The following is a 23,638-nucleotide window of genomic DNA, read 5'->3' as shown; positions in this document are numbered from 1 at the left end:
TTGCTTAGCTGTTTGATTCTATGACAAGAAGATATAGGAGTGTTCCAACTTAACAGTTGGTGCTTCTTTTTAAGACCTCTTTTTCTATTTACTTTAAACCTAGTTCTTCAAACTCTAGCGGACCTTAGGATTCAATGGTAACAGAAAGTCATGAAATCTAAAAGTGATGTGGGTAAGGGCACACCATGCTTCTCAGAAGGCTATGACTTGCCCACGGTGCCACGGGTGGGAGCTGAATTAATGGTTAAGGATTTGCAGATTTAGGCTCTGTATTCCTTCTGGTTATAGACGGAAAACTAAGGAACAGAGATGGAGGATCCTATACAAGTGAGTTATAACGGTGGACGAAACATAAATTCCTCAGTGAGTCTTTGGATCAGATCGAAAGAACTTCATTTTGAGAACTGAAGACAAACTGGGCCGGTTTATAGCCAAATTCCACTTTGGTCGGAGGTCACCTTAATTCCCCACTCGGCCTCACACCTGAATGTTCAACTATACAGACAGCAATGCTGGTCACTCAGCCTTTTCAGGCAGCGCTTGGGCTTTTATCAAGAAAGAGTTTCGGCTCCAGGCTCAGATCAGTTCCTAGCTCCGCTACTTACTGGCTGTGTGACTTTAGGCAAACTGCTAAACTTCTCTCTTTAATACATGATACTTTTTACCTCTTGTGAGGATTATGAGCTGGTATATGTAAAGTAAAGAAGAGAGTTTGGGTCCCTGTTAAAAGCTCAGAAAATACTAACTCTTATCCTTTCATTGGATGATCTGACTTTCAAAAGACCTCTCCAATCAGAGCTGCAAGGGGGCTTAGAGTCATCCAGCCCAGTACCCTTATTTCACACATGAGAACACTGAGGACCAGAGAAAGGCAGTGGCTTCTGAGTTAACTGGTGACAGATCCAGGTCTCCAAATTGCTAGTTCAGGGTTTTCTTGTTTTCCTTTGTTTATGTTTTCTTGCACTAGTCTCCCTCTAAATCAATTTCTGCCTTTCTGAATAGATGACTTCTCACCTCCGCTCCACCACCAGGGTTCAAGGGTTAAGCCACCGTGATTGCTCTCCTGTGTCACTGCAATAACGGACTAACTCATTTCCCTGCTTCTGCTCTTGCCTTCTTCAATCTATTTTCAACTTAGCAGCTCAGAGTGCTTTCTTTGCACAGCATTATGTCCTCTGCCATTTCATCTCTCAATACTCTTACTCATTCAACTTGTTACCTTACCCTCCTTGCTCTTTCTTGTACATGCTGGGCACACCCTCCAATCTCAAGTGTTTTTCTTTTTTTTTTTGTTAAGATGGAGTTTTGCTATCTCAGCTCACTGCAACCTCTGCCTCCCAGGTTCGAGCTATTCTCCTGCCTCAGCCTCCTGAATAGCTGGGACTACAGGTACTCGCCACCATGCCTGGCTAATTTTTTGTATTTTTAGTAGAAACAGGGTTTTACCATGTTAGCCCGGCTGGTCTCGAACTCCTGACCTTAGATGATCTACGCGTCTCAGCCTCCCAAAGTGCTGGGATTATAGGCATGAGCCACCACGCCCGGCCCAATCTCAGGTTTTACATGTGTTGTTTTCTTTTCCCTTTCTTGGGATGCTTTACACCAGATATTTGCATGATATGCTCCCTCCTCTGGCACTTTCCATTTTCCCATTGCACTTTCTCCCCCCATGGCATTTACTACTTTTATAACATATCCTGTATTTCCTTAGGTAGTATTTGCTCACTTTAGCAGAATGCAAACATTATGAGGGTACTGCTTGCTCATGGCTGCATTTCCAATGTCTAGAATGACGACTGGCACAGAGGAGGTGCCCAGTACATGTGGGATGAGTGCACGAATGAGCAATGTGTCGATAGGATTTGTGGGATGTTCAAAAGACTGTTTCCTCAGGTGTTTCGTCATATAATAAAACTAAGCCTGTGTTCTATCCTTAATTAAATATGTAGTGGCAGGGGACTTTCCAACACATAAACATTTACCTCTTTTAAAAAAAATTATAACCTGGTAATTTCGTATTTGCATAGCTAAACCAACCAACATCTGTCTTTCTTGAGTTAATTGTTAGGAAATACTCTGCAAAGCCAAGCCAAAACAACCCCTTTCCTAAAACTCTGTAAAGAATATATTTCCATTCTGGTGAATCAGGAGAAAATACATTTGTTTCATTGTCTCTCTTTCTGGTCTCTTAGAGAAACTTCAAAGAAAACAAAATGTAGACAGGAGGTCAGCTCTCATGAATCAGATTTCATCTTGATAGGCTTTTTATAGACCTACAACAAAGTAGGGCCCTGAAAATTGTGTTAGGTAATGGGGATTCTGACAGACCCTTTAACTCTGTGGAACTAGGAGGTTCTGCTATAATTCTGCTGCTTCAGATGAAAATTTCAAGTGTCTTCATTAGGTACAACAGCTGTTTCTATTACAGATAACAGATCTCAGAGGTGGTGATGCTGATATCAACTTCGACTGGGCTCAGAACACAGTGTAGCTTGTACAATTAGGTTTTTTTTTTTTTAATTATTTTTTTTCTGCACACTCAAATTAACTTGGTAGCAGTAAAAGGAAATTACTTACTTGCTACCGGAATTGTCTGAAAGTGATACGATCATCTTTTGTAGAGTCACATTAACCAAATTAAAAGCCCTTGGGAAAAATTTGGCACCCTGTTCCTTCCCATTTACATCTTCCTCAAGACCTCTCATTTAGAAAGTGATGATCATTATCAGGGCTTTTAATTTGGAAAGACTGGCTGCTCACCAGTAAGCCTTTCTAGATACCCAGTGGTTGGGTAGAGTGGCTGTACTGTGTTTCAGCCTTGGAGGCCTTGACTCTACTGTCCTCCGGCTTGCTTGAAGGTATGATTTCTAGCCTGGGACACACAGCCCAGCCATGCTATTGTACATTGTTTCCAAGATGATGCCATCATTTTATTCTCTCATTGATTGCACATATTACTCCTTCATTGAGAGGAGGTGGATTGATTTCTCCATCCCTTGGAACATAAGCTGGTCTGTGACTGTTTTGATTAGAATGTGGTGGGAGTTGCTGTGCCAGTTCTGGCCTTACCCTTTAAGGGGATTGATGGTTTCTACTACCTTTCTCTTAAAATACTCCCCTTCTTGAAACTAAGCTACCATGCTGTTTAAAGCCTAATTCATATGGAGAGGCCATATTTAGGTACTCCAGTCAACTACCTAGGGTTATTAGTGTCAACCGTAAGCCACTTAAGTGAACCATCTGAAGTTCAGTCCATTCTAGCCTTTAGAGGACTCCAGCCCCATGCATGGAAGCCTTTTTTGTTTTTGTTTTTGAGATGGCGTTTCGCTCTTGTTACCCAGGCTGGAGTGCAATGGTGTGATCTTGGCTCACCACAACCTCCGCCTCCTGGGTTCAGGCAATTCTCCTGCCTCAGCCTTCTGAGTAGCTGGGACTACAGGTGTGCACCACCATGCCCAGCTAATTTTTGTATTTTTTTAGAAGAGATGGGGTTTCACCATGTTGACCAGGATGGTCTTGAGCTCTTGAACTCATGATCCACCTGCCTCGGTCTTCCAAAGTGCTGGGATTATAGGTGTGAGTCACTGCACCGGGCCATATGGAAGCCATTTAACTGAACTGCATGAGAGGCATTGAGTAAGAGCCACCTACAGGAGTCTGATCAACCCATAGAACTAACTGTGAGATAATTCTGACTTGTTTTAAACTGCTACATTGGGAGTGATTTGGGCTGTAATACAGCAATAGACAGCAACTACAATAGTGGCAAAATCATGACAAATCCATCACAGGATGTGCTTCTATGAACATGGGTATCAAATATATTTCAAGTGAGGTGAAATCAGCGGTAGTTTACATGACATAGACAGATGTCATGGTCTACCTTATTCTACCTTTTTAGCTGGTCCCTAGAAGTTAATAATTGGATTATTGTTCTATTACCACTTGGATTTTAAAATACAAATATTTACTCCACAAATGCAGTTTTTTGGGAGCGGTAATGCTTTACACCAGAGTACATCAAATGCTTTTTTTTTTATATGAAGTCTTGCTCTGTCACCCAGGCTGGAATGCAGTGGCGCGATCTTGGCTCACTGAAACCTCTGTCTCCTGGGTTCAAGCGATTCTCCTGCCTCAGCCTCCTGAGTAGCTGGGATTACAGGCACACAACACCACCCCTGGCTAATTTTTATATTTTTAGTAGAGTCGAGATTTCACCATGTTGGTCAGGCTGGTCTCAAACTCCTGGAACTTGTGATCCGCCTGCCTCTGCCTCCGCCTCCCAAAGTGCTGGGATTACAGGCGTGAGCCCCCGCGCACAGCCAGCAAATGTTTTCTGATGGTGCTAGATAGTAAATATTTTAGGCTTTGTGAGCTATTACAGTTTTCAACTGCTTAACTGCTTAACTCAGCCAAGTTGACCTAGATAATATGTAATTAAACGGCATGGCTGCGTGAAATAAACTTTATTGACAAAGATAGATAACATGATATATTTGACCTGCAGACTGGTTTGTCGACCCCTGTTCTAAACAACTATTTCTATAGCCCACAGAGACATGTGATGATATTGCTTGAGCCTCATCAGGATCACATTTGGCTGCTGTATCTCTAAGTCCCCTTGCCAGTCCTTCTCAGTGTCTGTCACAGGTGTCTCCTCCTAAGTTTGAAATGTGCTCCTCAAGTCCTTCTTCTGTCCTTATTCTATTATACTTTTTCTAAGCCATGATTTCAGCTAATGACAATTTGCCAATGACTAAGAGATATCTATCTTTATTAAGTCTTCTATCTAGAACCCCAGGCTTTTGTATTTCCTGTTGGGTGTCTTGCCAGCACCCGATGTTCAAGGCATTTTTGTGCTAGTTGTTAACCTAGAGTCTTGCAACTCCAAATCCAAATAAAATAGAATCACTATGTGATAACTATGGCTGGGAGTCCGCAGTTCCATTTCTTTTTTTTTTTTTGCCAGCTGTTAGATTCTGTCAGTAGACGGCATTAGAGGAGAAAGAGGGAACTTGCTTCTTTTTTTATTTCTGTCCCCTTTTGGGTTCCTGGGAGTATCTCAACAAAACTTCAATCAGAAACATACTTTCCTTTCTGCAGTAGCAGCCAAATCTAGTTTCTCCAAAAGTTACAAACCACATCCATTACTACCCACCTCCCCTATCACTTCCCTCAGAACCAGTAGGTTAGTGGCCCCGCCTTGGAGGTTTGGGTCCCAGCCCTTCAGGACTCCAAGCTTAGGGACACTGAGGGACACTGATAAGCTGAGCAGCCCCTTCTAGTCGGTGGTCTGAGCTTTGGCTTGGTAAGGTCCCTGCTCCAAGGTCCTGAGTTTTAGCCATTTCAACTTCCCTTGATTCCCCAGCCCTAAGACACGCTAGTTGCTTTCTTTAATGGCTTTCTTTGTAATAACTTATTTTTCCCTTTTGCCTCTTCACTCACCTAATTAATAACTCCATAAGTTATTTGACCATTCTTTATATTAAATTTCCATTCCTATATCTGGCACGGTTTCTTTCTCCCAACTGAACCCTAAAGGAGTTTATATTCTTGGCCAGAAGTGTCCTCCTACAGTGTCTTCTTCCTTAGAAAATGGCACAAGCAAACCTTTCCCTATTCCCTCCCCAAGGGCTCAAGCGAGTATCTGGGCATCATTCTTAACCTTTTCTATTCTCTCACCTCCCACATCCTACCAGCTGAACAAGGCCTATAGATGTGGCTTTCTGAATGCTTCTTTGATCCGTCTGCTTCTCTTCTTTTCTGTGCCTACAACCCTAAACCAAGACACCAGCATATCTCACCTGGACGATGATCTCTGCTTTATAACTGACTTCCCCACATTTCTGTAGCCCCTCAATCTGTTCTCCCCACCACAGCCCTAAAGATGTCTTAAAAACATTTTCTAGTTAAATATACTCTAAAACATTCCAAACTTAATGTGTAAGTCCTTCTGTAATTTCTCCTGCTTCTGCAGTTCATTTGGAAATATCTTCTTTACTTTTCGGTTAGTTTTTGAATGTGCCATGTTTTCTTTTCTTTTCTTTTTTTTTTTTTTGAGATAATCATGTAGTTTTTATTATTTGACTTCACAATAAAATCAGGTCATTTTTTTTTTTTTGAGACCGAGTTTCGCTCTTGTCACCCAGGCTGGAGTGCAATGGCGTGATCTCGGCTCACTGCAGCCTCCACCTCCTGGGTTCAGGCAATTCTCCTGCCTCAGCCTCCCGAGTAGCTGGGACTACAGGCGCGCACCACCATGCCCAGCTAATTTTTTGTATTTTTAGTAGAGATGGGGTTTCACCATGTTGACCAGGATGGTCTCGATCTCTTGACCTCGTGATCCACCCACCTCGGCCTCCCGCAGTGCTGGGATTATAGGCGTGAGCCACTGTGCCTGGCCGAAATCAGGTTATTTTTATTTGACTTTTATTATTTGACTCTTATTTAATTGGATTTACATTAATCAAAAAACTTCTACAATTCATGAATTACTTCTCCTTAGCTCAGTTTCTCCATATATATTCTGTTACGTTTGACTGTTGTTTTATGTTTTAATTTAGGTTTTGCAAATATATTCATTAAAATAATTGGGCCAGGCGCCGTGGCTCATGCCTATAATCCCAGCATTTTGGAAGGCTGAGGCAGGCAGATCACTGAGGTCAGGAGTTTAAGAGCAACCTGACCAATGTGGTGAAACCCCAACTCTACCAAAAAATACGATATAGCCAGGTGGCCGTGCTTTTTTTAAAAACACCCTTGGTACAAAGCGCTCCCTCTGTTTAGAAATATTATCCCCTTTTTACCTGGAAAACCACTACATATTCTTTAAATGTTGTCTAAATATAATTTTCTTAGTGACAGTGTTTCTGACCTCCCAGACAAGGCTATTCCGACATTTGTTTCCATAGATCACTGAACATTCCCTTTATTCCATAATATTCAGTTAGCGCATAAGTAGCTCTCTAGATCATAAGGACCATACAGGCAGACCAGTCTTGCCCAGCACAATATTCCCAATATCTAACTTTTTTCTGGCATGGTAGATACGTATTCAACACATATTTGCTGACAGTCAGTTTCTGCTTTTTTGTACATACAGAGGACTCCTGGGCAACATGGATTTGAACTGTGTAGGTCCATTTATAGACACATTATCTTCTGCCTTTGCCAGCCCTGAGACAGCAAGACCAATCACCTCCTCAGCCTATCCAACATAAAGACAGGGCGAAGACCTTCACTTCCACTGAATGAAGAGTAAATATATTTTCTCTTCATTATGATTGTCTTAATAACACTTTCTTTTTTTCTAGTTTATGTTATTGTAAGAATACAGTACATAATATGTATATATAATACAATATGTGTGAATCAACTTTTTTTTTCTCAATAACATTTCTCAACAACTTAACAGTGTGAATCAACTCTTTATGTTATCATAAGGCTTTCAGTCAATAGTAGGCTATTGGTAGTTAAATTTTTAGGGAGCCAAAAGCCAAATGTAGATTTTTTACTGTGTTCCTAACCACCATGCTGTTCAAGGACCAGCATATATCACCGGGCCTCTGAGTTGACTACAAAAGACACGTGCTTCCTCAGGTGCTCCAGCATCCTTTAGGATTGGCTTTTAAACAGAAGGTTCTTCCATTTGTTCCACATCTCCTGAAGCCAGTATCCCCTGGTGGGTTCTTACCAGGATTGGAGGAGTTGATTGATCAGAACTCACTACTTGGAGCTTGACTGGAGACCCAACATTACTAAGTTCTACATTTTCAGAGGGTCCTATCAGGTCACACAAGTTTCCTGGGTACCACTTGGCTCCAGCTGCATCTTGATACTTGCAGCATTTAAACCCCAGTAGCCAATGACGGATGTTCCTCTATTTCTAACAACCAGTATGTTACTCCTTTACTAAAAACATCAATATGCTAGTTTCTTTGTAGTTCCCTGAAATGCAGTCATTATTCCTCAAGTGAAAAAAGTAGAAATACAGTCGGGGAGTGGACTAAAACACTGATGAAAGGGCTTTACAAAATTATAAAACCGAGAACGAAGTCGCAGATCATGAAAATAGAATATGAAAATGCGCATGATAATGAAGAAAAATCGTGAAAGCATATGAACACAGTCTGTTGGAAAAGCAGCAGATTAAATAAATCCATATTTGATTTTGGTCACACTTCCAGGGAGAGAGCTGCATCTATTTTAAAAAGAAAAAACAAACAAAAACCAACCCGAAGAACTCTGATTCCTTTTATCCTCCAAACAGATTTGACCCAAGATGGACAGTTTCCTTGAGAATAATAGATCTTTTTCCTTCAGCTCAAAGTTTTACCTTTTGGATTGTATTCCACGCACGTTCTTTATCGTTTCTTCTTCCTTCAAGGGTGTCCATAGCATCTGCCATTAGTGACTGCAGCTGTGGCACCAAGATAAAAATTATCAGTGTGGAATTCACACAGAAATAACTTCTCCAAATACACAGATTAAAACCTAATTAAAAAATCATTTGTACGCTGATGATTTTATTACTCATCTTTCCTGCAATGAATATTGCCACCTCATCTCTGCTTGTCATTGCTGAATATTATTGCAGATATAAAATACTGAAACAATGAAAAGATTCTTCTTGAAAATTTGTAGAAAACATACAGGTTTTAATGCAGTAAGTGTTGATGTTTTGTGAAAAACAGACCTGGGCTGTAAAGAATGAAGGCAGTAGTTAGTTCTCTCAGGAAATGGCATGTAATACATGAATGCGTTTTACCGTTTTCTCCTGAGGCTAATGTATCATAATTCCAGGCATCATACAAAAGCTCACCAGAGGACAATACTAGAATTGCGCCGTTTTATTGCCTCTTGAAGCTAGCTCATTTAACTTCTTTTACTATTCTTTTCTTTGTTAAAATTTTGAAATAGCCAAGTTTTAAAAAATGTTTTATTTTTAGGTCCCATTCAAAGGCAAGCTTTAAACATTCTAACCTTTGCCCCAAAAGGCACCTGCTGTACTCTAAGGTGAAACTATCCTGTACACGTGGCCACAAAAATGAAGTGAATTATGTCAAGCCATGTGATAGTCAAAGGTTAAAAAAGTTCTTAAAAAATACCAGTTCAGTTCACTATCACATCAAACAGTATGGACCCTTAGATAATCTTTCTTTGGTGTAGATATTTCAGAGAATAAGCAGGGGGAGAGAGAATTGAGTCACTTACAAATCTTCTATTAAACAGTGGCTGTTTAGATAGCACCATACCAAGTATTACTAGGATTAATTATCTAGGTTAACCCACACTTGGAAGTTGCAAGGTAAAATCTGTTATTGAAGATCATGAAAACCTTACAAGATTTTTAAATATTTGGTACACAGATATACCTCCATATATATCTAAATTTTTTCTGGTGGGTATATAGGTACAAAAGTATCCAGTGAAATTTCATTTTCTCAGGTTTCAAATAGAGAAAAATTGCACTTTAAAAAATGTCAATAATGCTAGTTTGGGGCTGTCTGTGTAAATTTTGAAAAATAAGCATTTCCAGTGAAAATAAAAACCAAAACGAAACATAGATGTATGATTAAGAAGACTTAAGTGCAGAAAACTCCCCTGTATTTTTCATTTAAATTTTGAATGTGCTTTTCAGGAAGACAGGATCAACATTTTGCCGGCTTCTTAAATTAACATTTTCTTTGCTTCCTCTTATCTCAGAGGAGCATTAATCATGTAAAATTGGCTATAATATGCACCTTGAAAGCTCCATACTTACTATACTTCTGAGTGCCTTATGAATGGCAGGATAAACACAGTCTTTTAGAAAGGGTTCTTTCGCACACAACCATAAAGGTTTAGAAAGTATTATTGCCAGTTTTGACTTGGAAATTCCTTGATTCATAGACTTATTTCATAGTTTTCACCTTTAGTATGCATAGTTTTATTATTTGGCTAGTCATACGATTTCGTATGCTTACTCTGAATATCAGTATTTATTTAACATGCTTTTAGCAAGTTTAGATGAACATTATAAATGTTGGCAGCTCGTTTCTTGATTAAATCTTAAACAGCTCAAAGAGGGAGGGGTTCTTTAGTTGTCTGAAAATTACAGGTAATCAGTTTGGGCTGTTCTCATCGTTGCTCTGTGAATTCAATTCAGGGCTATAATTAGTTTTAGCTACTCTCAATTAAAGCTTCAAAGTAAAGGGCCTTTCCTACAGCACATGAAGATCTCCATATAGAGTAAATTTTACCTTTTCCTGAATGAGCAGCGCACTCTTTAGTAATTGTTTTTCAAATGAGGTGCTATCATTTCTAATATTAATTATGGTTATAATAGGCACATCTATCTGAAGACTATTTCTGTGAGACATCCCTTCCCCAGTTTTGCCTGGGTCTGTGTGTGGCTGAAGTGTCTGTTTTTCTGAATTAAGTGGTCAATTCAGTTTAAAAAACCAACTATTTGACTAGATACATAAAAAACTTTCGTTGATTTATCTAAATGTACTAGTGTTGGCTCTGCCAATACATATTTTAACCCTAGAAGTGATTAAGAAACTCTAAAGATGATTCTGTAGGGTCATTTTTCTATACGGCAATCACTCTTTTGTCCTCTCACTTGTTCTAAAAGACAATCATGTACTGATATACCTTGGAGTTTAGGGAACAATCTCATTTTACCAAAAACAAGAAGCCTGACATACAATATAAATAACTGGCCCTTTTCTCTGTTTCTACACATCATAAAGTTTTTGCTGTCATGATGGAAGCTAGTTAATGTGAGCAAATAAAAAGCAGAAACACACCTTTCTACGTTTTTCAGGTTCGTCATTAGAATGGTTCATGGGGGTTGGGGAGTTTGCCCTCAGACTACATTTATAAGCACGATGTTTTTTTTTCAAGACCATATCACTTTTCTGTTGGCTCTGGGCCCACGAAACCCTTCAACACAGAAAACTACTTACCAATTCCGCCTCCTGTTGACTGAGGTCCTGTAGGTAGGGAATGGTTGCCAGCTCTGCCATTGCTTGATTAATCACCTGGGACTGCTCCTTTACTCTCTGCAGCTGGCTGAGGAGGCTGGCATATTGCAACTTCTCCACAACACCTGAGCATGCAGGAAAACGCCCCTAGTCGCAAAGTAAAAGAAATGTTTTAGAACAAAACCACGGAAGTAGACCTCTCCCCAGGGATGGAAGTCAGGGCTCGTGATAATGTATTTACATCTTTTGAAACAATGGAATCTAGTACCAATACATGTTTCCTTCTATCATTTTACAGAATCGTCATATACCCCTTTTTTTCCAGTAGGTAAATATACACAAAAGGGAGCCCTTTGGAGAACCGTTGAGATGGGCTTGCTGATTGTCTTGCATTAGGGAGCTAGGCTGAGGGGAAAAGAGGGGATGAATGTGAATCTGTACTCCACTAACCCAGAGGTGATCCCACAGAGCTGTGTCTGCCTAGAAGGGGTGCCTTTATCTACATTACCAAAACATCATAAGAGCTAAGAGCCGCCTACTATCTTGTTTATCTGAAAGTAAAATTTTTAATGCAAGTTGAATGTTGACAAATGTTGTATAAGCCGAATTCTGTTTACCCCAATGGCTTCTGCGAAACGTCTAGCTCTGCTTTTATCCCCAGTTCTTATGGCATGGTCTTGCACAGTCTCCTCTTCCTGTTGACTAGCTTCACCCTGTCTGTTAGGACCATTTCAGTAACACGTTCCATCTTGACCCAGACTACTGTGTGCCGTGCCTTTGTAAGGACTGCCAAGTCCCATGCTTCTATTGGCATTTTGGGCTTGCTTAAGATGGGACACACTTAGGAAAAAGTGGCCCATCATCCACAAAAGAGGAGACATTACCTTCTATAAAACATTTAGGCCACGTGCAGTAGCTCACGCCTGTAATCCCAGCACTTTCGGAGGCTGAGGCGGGTGGATCACCTGAGGTCAGGAGTTTGAGACCAGCCTGGCCAATATGGTGAAACCCTGTGTTTACTAAAAATACAAAAATTAGCCAGGCATGGTGGCCCATGCCTGTAATCCCAGCTACTTGAGAGGCTGAGACAAGAGAATCACTTGAACCTGGGAGGCGGAGGTTACAGTGACCTGAAATCATGCTACTGCACTCCAGTCTGGGTGGCAGAGCGAGACTCTATCTCAAAAAAAAAAGTTTAATATAAATTGTAATACTTGATAGAAGAGACAAAGTTAATCACAAAATGCTCAAGTTTATCTTTAAGAAAAAGTACTTTTGACCTGGGTATATTTAAGAGTTAACATAAAAGCCTTGAGTTGCTGCTGTATTTGGAGGGTATGAGAAATGAGAATTCAAAAGAGGACTTAGAATGGCAATTGCATTTTATGTCCTGGTGCTCAGAAGAGAAGGGAGGTGACCAGGTGCCCCTTTATGGCAGGGATCCCCTGGACTGCCTACACCAGAATCACTCCCCTTGCTTGTGGACTTGACAGTTAGCAAATGAGTGCTGGGCCTCACTCAATCACAGTCTCTTGTGATGTGGACCTAGAAATACAAATTTCAGCTAGGTGCCTTGCCACATATTCAAATATCTCAAACAGAAGTTTGAGAACAAACCACCACCTTAAAGCTTAGTATCTGAGTAAAGATTGTTTCGTTTTGTGCCTACTTATGAAACAGAATTTCTTCCAGAAATTAGAGAAGGCAGACATGTAACGTCACTTTCTTAAGAGAATCTCCTTTAAGGAGAAAAATTGCTAGAAATGCATATGATTGAACTTCAACTTAAAATTAGAAAGCACTTCTTTTTGAAAGGCCATACTCATATTCTGATTGACAGCAACTTCTGGAAGGTGATATTTTTTCTAGAATCTTGGAAATAAATAAAGGTTAGGTACCGTTGTGCTGGATCTGCTTTTAATACCTATTTATGCTGTTCAACGAATGTCTTCTTCCACTAATTTGTTCTTTCTGATGAATCATTTACCTGAAAATCTATAAACCTATGATTGGTGATTGCAAGTGGTAGATTTGGGTTTCCTTCCTGAATTAATGAAAAAGCTAGCCTACCCATTCAGTTTAATCATTTAGCTAAACAATAGCATTCTGTCAAATAGAGGAAAGCAAGTTGGAGGAGAAACAGTTTTCATTCAGCAAATGCTTTCTTTGTCCTTTACAATGAACAAGAGGGCTAGCTGCAGGAAAGCGGTGTAGTGATTCAACCCTAAAGAGCAGAAGCAACGGCAGGCTGCTCAGGAACATAATCTATCAGTGTGATTTTCCAAAACACCAGGAAAATAAAAACAGTTCTTTGTTAGCCTGAACGTTGGATGCATAACAAAACAGGAAGTGCTCTATTTGAATAAGATACCAGGGAAAGAACAGAGTTGGCTGCTAACAGTCACCCATCCTCCTGAAGCCAAATGCAGCTTTGGTTAGTTATCAGGGCACTGTAGATTAATCTTCGACCTATCCAAGATAGGGGTTTTTGAAAGACAAAGTGGAAAAGAAATAGAATTGACATCTAATGCGGCAGAAATGTTTTAAAACTCTTGCTTTAAGGAAATTAAGAAAATAATAAAAAATAGGAATTAGCTTAAATATCTAATGCTAACAAAGACTAAATCCAAAGGCAGGTAGCCCTCCCAGTGAGACTGCAGGAATGACCTAAGGGCTTCTTAGCTGCTGGAGAGAGTGTAATGAAGTGGCCACATTGAAGCTAAAACCTCACACAGGTACAATGAGGGCTAGGTATTAGCAAGCTCAAGTGAAGGCTTCAGTCAGAGAACTGTCAAGATTTAATAGCAGTTACAAATAAATATTTGGCAAATAAGTGGCACTATATAATATTGCTGAAGAGCAGAGTCCAAGCTTTTCGGATGCATTTCCATTTGGCATAACATAGAAACATTAATTGCAAAATAGAGGTAGGAAACACTTATTATTGTTCATTTCAAATGTGCATGTGTAAACATTTTTTACGCTTCACTTGGAAGAAATTAAAAGTAAAATTAATGAGGTATTAAAAACATGGTTAGTTAGGTCATTTTTTGGCAAGTCATCCTGTGAAGGCGGCTTCATGCATGGCAAGAGATGTGATGATTTTAACTCTTTAACACTTAGCCCAGGAAGCACAGGACATAAGGTTTGAAACTGACAGCCGCCAATAAAATTAATGAATGGAAAAGCACAGTGCCATCCAGTAGCATGTGAAATAATTAGGACAAAAATCCAGAGAATGAAAAATACCACGACAGCAAGGCTGCTGGCTACATGGTGTTGATATTCAGTAGCATTAGAAGTCACGGGCTAGACGCGGTGGCTTACACCTGTATCCCAGCACTTTAGAAGGCTGAGGTGGGCGGATCACAAGGTCAGGAGTTTGCCACCAGCCTGACCAACATGGTGAAACCCTGTCTCTACTAAAAATACAAAAATTATCTGGGCATGGTGGCCGATGCCTGTAATCCCAGCTACTCGGGAGGCTGAGGCAGGAGATTGCTTCAACCTGGGAGGCGGAGGTTGCAGTGAGATTGTGCCATTGTACTCTAGGCTGGGTGACAGAGCAAGATTCTGTCTCAAAAACAAAAAAAAGAAGAAGTCACCGGGAAGGTGGATCATATTGCAGTTTATAACTGTCAAAATGCTGGAATCATCCTTGTTTGGCCATGTGTTGTGGACCTAGGAGAGTATTTACAAAGATAAGGAAAGGAGTGAAAGAAGCGTAAGGAGAATCATTGTTTGACACATGGAAACTCCCTGAGACCGGGAGAGGTCTTCACCAACTGTATCCACCACCTCATAGCAAGAGTTGAAAATTCATGTTCTCTAGGAAGCTTTTTTGTTTTTGAGTTGGTGTCTCGCTCTGTCACCTACGCTGGAGTGCAGCGGCACAATCTCGGCCCACTGCAACCTCCGCCTCCCGGGTTCAAGTGATTCTCCTGTCTCAGCCTCCCAAGTAGCTGGGACCACAGGCATGAACCACCACATCTGGCTATTGTGTGTGTGTGTGTGTGTGTGTGTGTGTGTGTGTGTGTGTTGTAAATGCGTTTATAATGTCGGAAAAAATGCACACCTAGCAGTAGATCACTCGGCAAGGCTAGTTTACTTCCTGCAGAAAGGGTGCAACTCGCTGGCAGTCTTGCCATGAGAGCACACCTGAACAACAGAGATAGGGACATTTATAACTTTCATCACCTGATGCAATTGCTCTACTGCTATGTCCAGTTTCCATTGGCTGGAACAGGACCTCACATTCTATGCTTGACCCCACTGGCTAAAAACATGGACATTTTCTGAATAGACAAGGAAAAAGAGGAAGCTAGTTAGGAGAAGGTCAGGAAGGTTTCCAAATAAGGAATGGCATGCACCAGGGTTTGGAGCTTGCCCAGTCCTGTTCAGATATGCTGGAGTGAGTCAAGGTAGCTGATTTAAGAAGTTGTTGATTTAGAGAATACATGAGCATATGTGTATGCTAATAGCAGATCATGGCCAGAGAGCAAGACTGTAACTTCTTATAATGTACTCTAAGATACAAACTTTGAAGAAGAACTTTCACACCGTGTGTGCTTTTTTAATAGAGATGGAGTTTTACCATGTTGGTCAGGCTGGTCTTGAACTCCTGGCCTCAAGTGATTGGCCCAACTCGGCCTACCAAAGTGCTGGGATTACAGGTGTGAGCCACTGCACCTGGCTTATATGTTCATTTTTAAAAAAACTGAATCCAGCTATGGAAATCATTCCTATGTTGTGTTATGCATGTTTTGCCTCTGGCAAGGATCATACTTTTAAATCAAAGAAATGTAATATGATTTAGTGAAAGAATATTGGAACAATATTCTGAAGCTCTGATTTTGAACCCTGGTGGTTTAAGCCTGAATATGTCACTTCTCTGAGCCATAGACTCCTCATTGGTAAAATGAAAGTGACACAATGTCACCAAATTGTGAGGGTCAAATTAGATAATGTGATGGGAAATGCTTTTTAAATTGCAGAGACTATGCATGTGCTTTTCCTAAGCCCTAGTTCCAAAGTGGAGATTCCTGCATGCAATCAGCACCTAGTTAATGACCAGGACTGCTCTGTATTTTAAAAAAGATATGTTTGAGTAAAGAAAACTTCTTAATTAGCTGGGCGTGGTGGTGCACGCCTGTAGTCCCAGCTACTCGGGAGGCTGAGGCAGGAGAATTACTTGAACACAGGAGGCGGAGGTTGCAGTGAGCCAAGACTGCGCCACTGCACTCCAGCCTGGCGCCTGGTGACAGAGCAAGACTCTGTCTCAAAAAAAAAAAAAAGAAAAAAACTTCTCGACTATCAAATATTTCAAGGGTTTGGAAGCAAGATTGTTTTGTTAGCTTTAGAAAAAAATTTTACTCACTTTATATTTAAAATGCTTCTGTTGAGAGTACGTTGCTATACTATCTCTTTATACGTAATTTCTGGAGAACAAACACATGGATCTTTTAGTTTAATGAAGAAAAATTGAAAATTAGAGCAGCCCAAAAAAATATTCCCTATGATATTATAATTTAATGTATTATTGCTAAGTTAACTTTTTTCTAATTAGATATTAGGTAGGTATTATAAACCTAATATTTACAAGACGACTAGATATTCAATATGTTTAGGGAATCGATCATAAGAGTTCTTGGTATTTTCTAACTATTGTTTAGAAACCTACATATTTGTCATTATTTATGTGACAGTATTAATGCGATAATACTTAAACACTGTGTTACTGATTCTGGTCATGGTGTTACGTCAAGAACTAGTATCATCTTTTGGGTCTCCTACTGTTATGAATGCTGAAGAATGAATGCATTGTATTTTCACATTCCAAGTCCATTTCCATTAAATAACATTGTCCGAATGACTTAACAATCTCTGAACATATATGGTATGATGTAAAGTATACTTCCTAGCCATTAGTTCCACTTTTAAATTTTTTTCCTTTTTGGGGAGATGGGGTCTCAGTATATTTGTCCAGTCAGATCTTGAATTTCTTGGCTCAAGCTGTCATTCCACTTCTGCCTCCCTAAGTGCTGGGATTATAGGCATTTTTTTCTTAGCCATTAGGCCTTGATGACAACGTGACATTGTACTAAGGTAAAGAGTTGTCTGTTTGAAACAGACAACAGAAATGTAAACTACAGCCTTAGTCACCAGTATTAAAAAGGACTGAAAAATCTAAAATTCTTTAAGATAAATTTATTGCCCAAGACACTGGTCACTCACTGTCTTCTACTGGAAATGCCTTGGATATTGGTTCTGTTCTACCAAGACATGTGAGGCTGCTCAGCTCATGGTCAGAGCCTGCTGTCAACCAGACTGCAGTCCTGACTCCAGTTCATGGCTGGAGATGGCATCTCAAATCCTGCCTGGGTGAAGGGATCTGAGCAAATCAGTGATCAAAGGAACGTAGGAGAAGGAAACAGATCCGAAATTCATAGGACATGAGTGCAATCTTCACATTCAAAGAAACATATGTAACTTCAAAGTACACAGCTTGTATAAAGAAAAAAAAAAGGTCTGTAAAACAGTCTTTTTGTCGAAGCAAACTAACAGCAATAGAAATAATTAAAGCTAAAATGCTTAATACTTCAAGAACATGAATTATGTACTTATGGTTCACAACAACTCTGTGAAGTGGGCCTGGCAGTTATCAGCCTATTTTTTAAGGAGAAAAAAGCAGTTCAGAGGTTAACTGACTGTCCTAGGTTACTTTGGCCTTGGGCAAAAGTCTTTGTCTACAGGCATCGCAAAGAGGGTATCAAATAATGACAATTCAATATGCCTAATATTCAAGTGAATGGCATCTGATATCTGACCAGAGAAAAAGAACACCTTGAATGGTCTTAAAAACACTACTGACGGCTGCTTGGGTTACCATTAATGGTACCATGAAGGAATAATTTCTAGTCACCAATTCATTACTTGCTTCATTAAGCTAAGTTACCTTTGCAGCCAATTTTATCAATCCTGCTTTATGAAGCTGTGGCTGGGCAAACAATAAGAAACGTAGTGTCAGGCCTCCATGTGCAAGCCTGGACCCAGAAAGTCTAAAGTCCTGCCTGCTTCAGCTGATCACCACCGCCCTTCTGCTCCCCACCCCCTCCCCCTCCCCCCCACGCCTGCATTTGCCATTATCCCTGATCTTCAGCTTCCCCCAGACAAAAGATTCCCCTCACCCCAACCTGCCATCTTAAATGTTATTATGATAGTGTGAATACTCTTCTCCCCACCCTGCCATCTTAACTGTTATTATGATAGTGTGAATACTCCTCACCCCACCCTGCCATCTTAACTGTTATTATGATAGTGTGAATACTCCTCTCCCCACCCTGCCATCTTAACTGTTATTATGGTAGTGTGAATACTCCTCTCCCCACCCTGCCATCTTAACTGTTATTATGATAGTGTGAACACTCCTCTCCCCACCCTGCCATCTTAACTGTTATTATGATAGTGTGAACACTCCTCACCCCACCCTGCCATCTTAACTGTTATTATGATAGTGTGAATACTCCTCAACCCAGCCTGCCATCTTAACTGTTATTATGATAGTGTGAATACTCCTCACCCCACCCTGCCATCTTAACTGTTATTATGATAGTGTGAATACTCCTCTCCCCACCCTGCCATCTTAACTGTTATTATGATAGTGTGAATACTCCTCACCCCAGCTGACATCTTAACTGTTATTATGATAGTGTGAATACTCCTCTCCCCACCCTGCCATCTTAACTGTTATTATGATAGTGTGAATACTCCTCACCCCACCCTGACATATTAACTGTTATTATGATAGTGTGAATACTCCTCACTCCACCCTGCCATCTTAACTGTTATTATGATAGTGTGAATACTCCTCAACCCAGCCTGCCATCTTAACTGTTATTATGATAGTGTGAATACTCCTCACCCCACCCTGCCATCTTAACTGTTATTATGATAGTGTGAATACTCCTCTCCCCACCCTGACATCTTAACTGTTATTATGATAGTGTGAATACCCCTCACCCCACCCTGCCATCTTAACTGTTATTATGATAGTGTGAATACCCCTCATTCCACCCTGCCATCTTAACTGTTATTATGATAGTGTGAATACTCCTTACCCCAGCTGATATCTTAACTGTTATTATGAGAGTGTGAATACTCCTCACCCCAGCTGACATCTTAACTGTTATTATGATAGTGTGAATACTCCTCATTCCACCCTGCCATCTTAACTGTTATTATGATAGTGTGATTACTCCTCACCCCACCCGACATCTTAACTACTCTTAGCCTTACCCCACCCACCATTGTAACTGAACTTATGGTAATGTATACTCCTTTCTCCTGCCCCATGACACCCCTGTCTGCTCCCAAAAGACTTGCCCCAACCTATAAAACCAACTCCTATCCCACCGCCCTTCGCTAAGGCCCTTTTCAGCCTTAGCCCACCTGCACCCAGGTGAATAAACAGCCATGTTGCTCACACAAAGCCTGTTTGGGGAGGGGGGTTCTTCATTCAAAGCACATGTTTTTAACACATAGTAGCTGATATTTAGATATGTTTGTGATCCCTGGGCACTTTCAGCCTTGCTCACTTCAGTTGCATTAAACTCTTTGAAACAATCTTCCAAAAACTGTTATTTCCCTTAAAAGTGAACACAGGAAAGTTGATGAAATTCCTTGCAGTCAGAAAAGTGGTACTGAGACTCAATATAAGAAGACTGAATTATTAATTAGATGTTAAGAATCTCATTAATTATGGTTTTAAAGTCTCCTTTATAGGCACATAAAAGATACATGTCTAAACAGATTTCCAAGTGGCCATAATACGCTTTAAAAGGTGATAAGAAAATGAGTTAAGAACATTGAAAAAGTGCATAATGCCTAGTTAGGCCTAACCTATGTTAACATTGTGGGATCTGAGCTGGTAACAGATGATGTGGTCAGTTTCCTGATAAGTGACAAGGTAAGGCAGGCCTTTCTTTAAAGAGCCGGGCCTGGCCAGGCATGGTGGCTTATGCCTGTAATCCCAGCACTTTGTGAGGCCAAGGCAGGTAGATCACTAGAGGCCAGGAGTTCAAGACCAGCTTGGCCAACATGGCAAAACCCTGTCTCTACTAAAAATAAAAAAAGGCAGCCAGGTGTGGTGGCAAACGCTGTAATCCAGCTACTTGGGAGGCTAAGGCACGAGAATCATTTGAACCCTGGGGAGGTTGCAATAAGCCAAGACTGCACCACTGCCCTCCAACCAGGGTGACAGAGTGAGACTCTGTGTCTAAAAAAGCAAAATACGAAAAACTAAAAACAAAGAGCCAGGCCACAGGCAGATCACCTCCACAGCACCCAGCACACTGGCTCTGCTAGGCCAGCTGTGCACAGGTGAGATGAAATAATGCTAGACAGTGATGGTTCTTGTTAGCAAAGCTTTCTCTGCTTGCATGGACCTGACCATGAGGGTAATGATGGGTGTGGGTGTGGGTCTTTAGGATTTTTTTTTTTTTATAAGACAGAGTCTCACTCTGTCGCCAGGTGCCAAGTTGGAGTGCAATGGCGCAATCTCAGCTCACTGCAGTCTCTGCCTCCTGGGTTCAAGCAATTCTCCTGCCTCTGCCTCCCGAGTAGCTGGGACTACAAGCCTGCACCACCACGCCCAGCTAATTTTTGTATTTTTTAGTAGAGACAGGGTTTCACCATGTTGGTCAGGGTGGTCTTGATCTCCTGACCTCGTGATCCACCCGCCTCGGCCTCCCAAAGTGTTGGGATTACAGGCATGAGCCACTGCACCCGGCCTGGATGGTGTTTTGTTATGGCTAAGATAGAGATGGATTTTTTATTAATAGAAATATAGGGAGAGCACTGAAACATGGTTGTGGGGAGGGGTAGCTTTGTGGTAGGAACATCAGCAAAAATGTGCTTTTGTATTTCCAATGCATAGAATTGCAAATCATGCAAATAGATTAGGTGTTTTATAGCTTTTGTAAAATGCTGAATGATGTTATTGAGCAGATAAACTGCTGAACAGATGTTAAGTAGCTGTTTGTGATGACCCCCTTGGTTCCCCTTGTAAGGTAAGAACATCAAATCAATGATGTAACACAAAAGAGGGAACAGGAAGGAAATTCTTTAACATTTCCAACTTATAAGCCTTTTCAAAAATATTAAAAGAGGAGAAATCTGCAGCCTTTATAGCCTGTTAATGAGAAGTTCTCTTTATACACTTTCAGTACAGTGGCTTAAATTTTGTAAAATAGCAGTGTAATTCAAGTCTTATTTTGGGCTCTTTAAGACTGAAAAGTAGGAAAGGCATATTTTTCCTGAAACATAGAAAGAGATTAGATAATTTACCTTATGGCTATATAAAGATCAATTGCCAATGTTTAGAGAAGCATCCAATTCATCAGTGTGGTACAGAGGCACTAGCTTGAAAAGCTCTGAATTCTTGGGTAGTAATGAGATGGTTATATGCAATAGCTCAATAAGTGAAATAGAGAAACCATTGTGCTCGCTAAAATTTTGTTATTGATTTGAAATGGGAAATTCTTTGCAGTGTTGAATTAGATATCAGGAAGGCATAAAGAAAAGGCTCTTTAAAGAGACACTACCCTAATAAGTGCTTGAAATTGCAAAGTGTAGCATTATAGTATGTTTTAGAATAAAAGAAATAAAATCATTAGCTAAAATTTGCTTGTTTTTGCAAGTGAGATTTTCTGTGAATGTTTCCCAAATCCCCCAGCACCTGCACTATTTGCCACGTCAGCCTTATATACTTCTAGAATTCTCTAAAATTTGTACATTGGACAAATATAAAAAACTCATATACCTACATTCAGTTGGGTGCCTCTAATAAAATCCAGTATTGGCAAGATTCGCTTCCCCATTGTCTCCATTTGCCTCACGGTATCTTCTCTGGTCAGCGAACCGAAAGGAGTTTTATGCTCTAAAAATTGCAACAATAAACTTTTATACTATTTTCTCCAGACTTCCATTTTAAAATGTTTTCTTTAGCAAGCTATAAACAGATCTCTCAATATTAATAGGTATGAAATCTTTAGTATAGAAACCAGTCCCATCCGTAGACCATATGTGTAACAAGAAAAGATCTATGGGGAGAAAGGCCGAGGAGATGCTGCCCTTTAGAAACTGTCATTTATTTATTTTGTTGTGTTTCTTGATTGAGAGATCTAAGAGACAGCCTATAACAATTCACCTATCTCTTCAGAGTATGTTTTTCCTGAGTTGGGGAAAAATGTTGTCATAAATGTGTCTGATTCTTGTCTTGTTCCTCCTAGGTATTATTCAAGTGTGCAGATCCATTGACTTTGAATGTAGCTCGAAGTTCAGATAAGCCTCAGAGGCTACAGTGCCAGACAAAACACAGTTCTTAATTATGTGGTTATAGCTGCAGGAATAGATTTAACCTGGTCATGAATTCAGCACGTAAGTTTGAGATTTCAACTGCATGTGAATATTTTGATTTTTGAAAGTTTCAACCGCGATTACTGAACACCATTTAACTAATACTCTCCAAGAGATCTAAGCTCTTAGCTAATTACATAAGAAAAGAGGGGAACAGACATTAACACAACAGATAATACAACTAATTTAAGATTGTCATTGGCTATATTTTTAATTCCATAGAATAATTTCATTGCATAATTTTCTTCTACCTTTGCTAATTGATTATGAAGAAAATTAGTATTAAGTGTCCTCTGATTAGGCTTTGGCGATAGTGGGGGGTGGGGTAAAAGGATTAGACTGAGTCAGGTGGATATTCCGGGATTGTGTATGTTCTTGGGGGAAAGAGTTCCTGGAACCAGAATTCCAGGTATTGGTAACTCACCCGCAAAGATGATTAGGAGTTCATTTTAACTTAAACATTTTTTGGGGGCCCCAAACTCATCACAGGCCCTGCTATATGCTAAACCCTGTAACTTCAGATGATTTACCTGTGAATACCGGCAGCCTCCTACTTGTTATTTTTTCCAAAAATTTTCCATCTTCTTTGTTTTTGAACCCAAGAGTCAAGAGATATTGTTGAGGAGGAAAAGATGACCAGTTAGCTGTCTGAGGCAACGTGTGGAGTGCCTGAAGATCTGAAAGATGACAGAAAGGGAACTAAGAGGCTTTGTTACAGTTTCCATAGTTTTAGGGCTTTCCCCCCACAGATTTCAGGAACTGAACTTGGAAGAGTGATAAATATAAACAAATCATGTGTAAAATTATGTGTATCAAATGGTCAAATAGGTAACATCAAAGTCATATTTCATTATACTTTTCTTAGTAATCTAAGCATACACAGAGCATAACAATAAAATACAGCTAGATTACATGGTTATCTTTCTCCATCTGCAGAATAAGAGACATTCAGGACCAGCTTGCAGGCTTAATATTTTTAGCTGTGACTCTTTTCAAGAGAATTTGATTTTTTTTTAGACGGAGTCTTGCTCTTGTTGTCCAGGCTCTGGAGTGTAAGAACGTAATCTCGGCTCACTGCAACCTCCACTTCCTGAGATCAAGTGATTCTCCCACCTCAGCTTACTAAGTTGCTGGAATTACAGGTGCCCATCACCACACCCAGCTAATTTTTGTATTTTTGGTAGAGATGGGTTTTCACCATGTTGGCCAGGCTGGTCTTGAACTCCTGATCTCAGGTGATCCACCCTCCTTGG

The 23,638-nt window shown here is 40.3% G+C and overlaps 1 protein-coding gene across 1 annotated transcript in view; it reads right to left on the bottom strand.

Moving 5' to 3' along the window:
- The window catches only part of SPATA16 (spermatogenesis associated 16), a 253,666-nt gene that overhangs the window by 19,291 nt on the left and 210,737 nt on the right, over positions 1–23,638 (bottom strand). The window contains exons 7-10 of the mRNA XM_035278772.3: positions 22,916–23,062; positions 21,794–21,906; positions 10,953–11,117; positions 8,336–8,419 (exon numbers count right to left, since the gene is read on the bottom strand). Coding sequence (XP_035134663.3) covers positions 8,336–8,419; positions 10,953–11,117; positions 21,794–21,906; positions 22,916–23,062 — 509 coding nt within the window. The remainder of the gene's footprint in view (positions 1–8,335; positions 8,420–10,952; positions 11,118–21,793; positions 21,907–22,915; positions 23,063–23,638) is intronic.

Source organism: Callithrix jacchus, chromosome 17 (genome assembly GCF_049354715.1).
Source record: "Callithrix jacchus isolate 240 chromosome 17, calJac240_pri, whole genome shotgun sequence".
NCBI classification, from domain to species: domain Eukaryota; kingdom Metazoa; phylum Chordata; class Mammalia; order Primates; family Cebidae; genus Callithrix; species Callithrix jacchus.
This window is presented reverse-complemented; position numbering and strand designations above follow the sequence as displayed.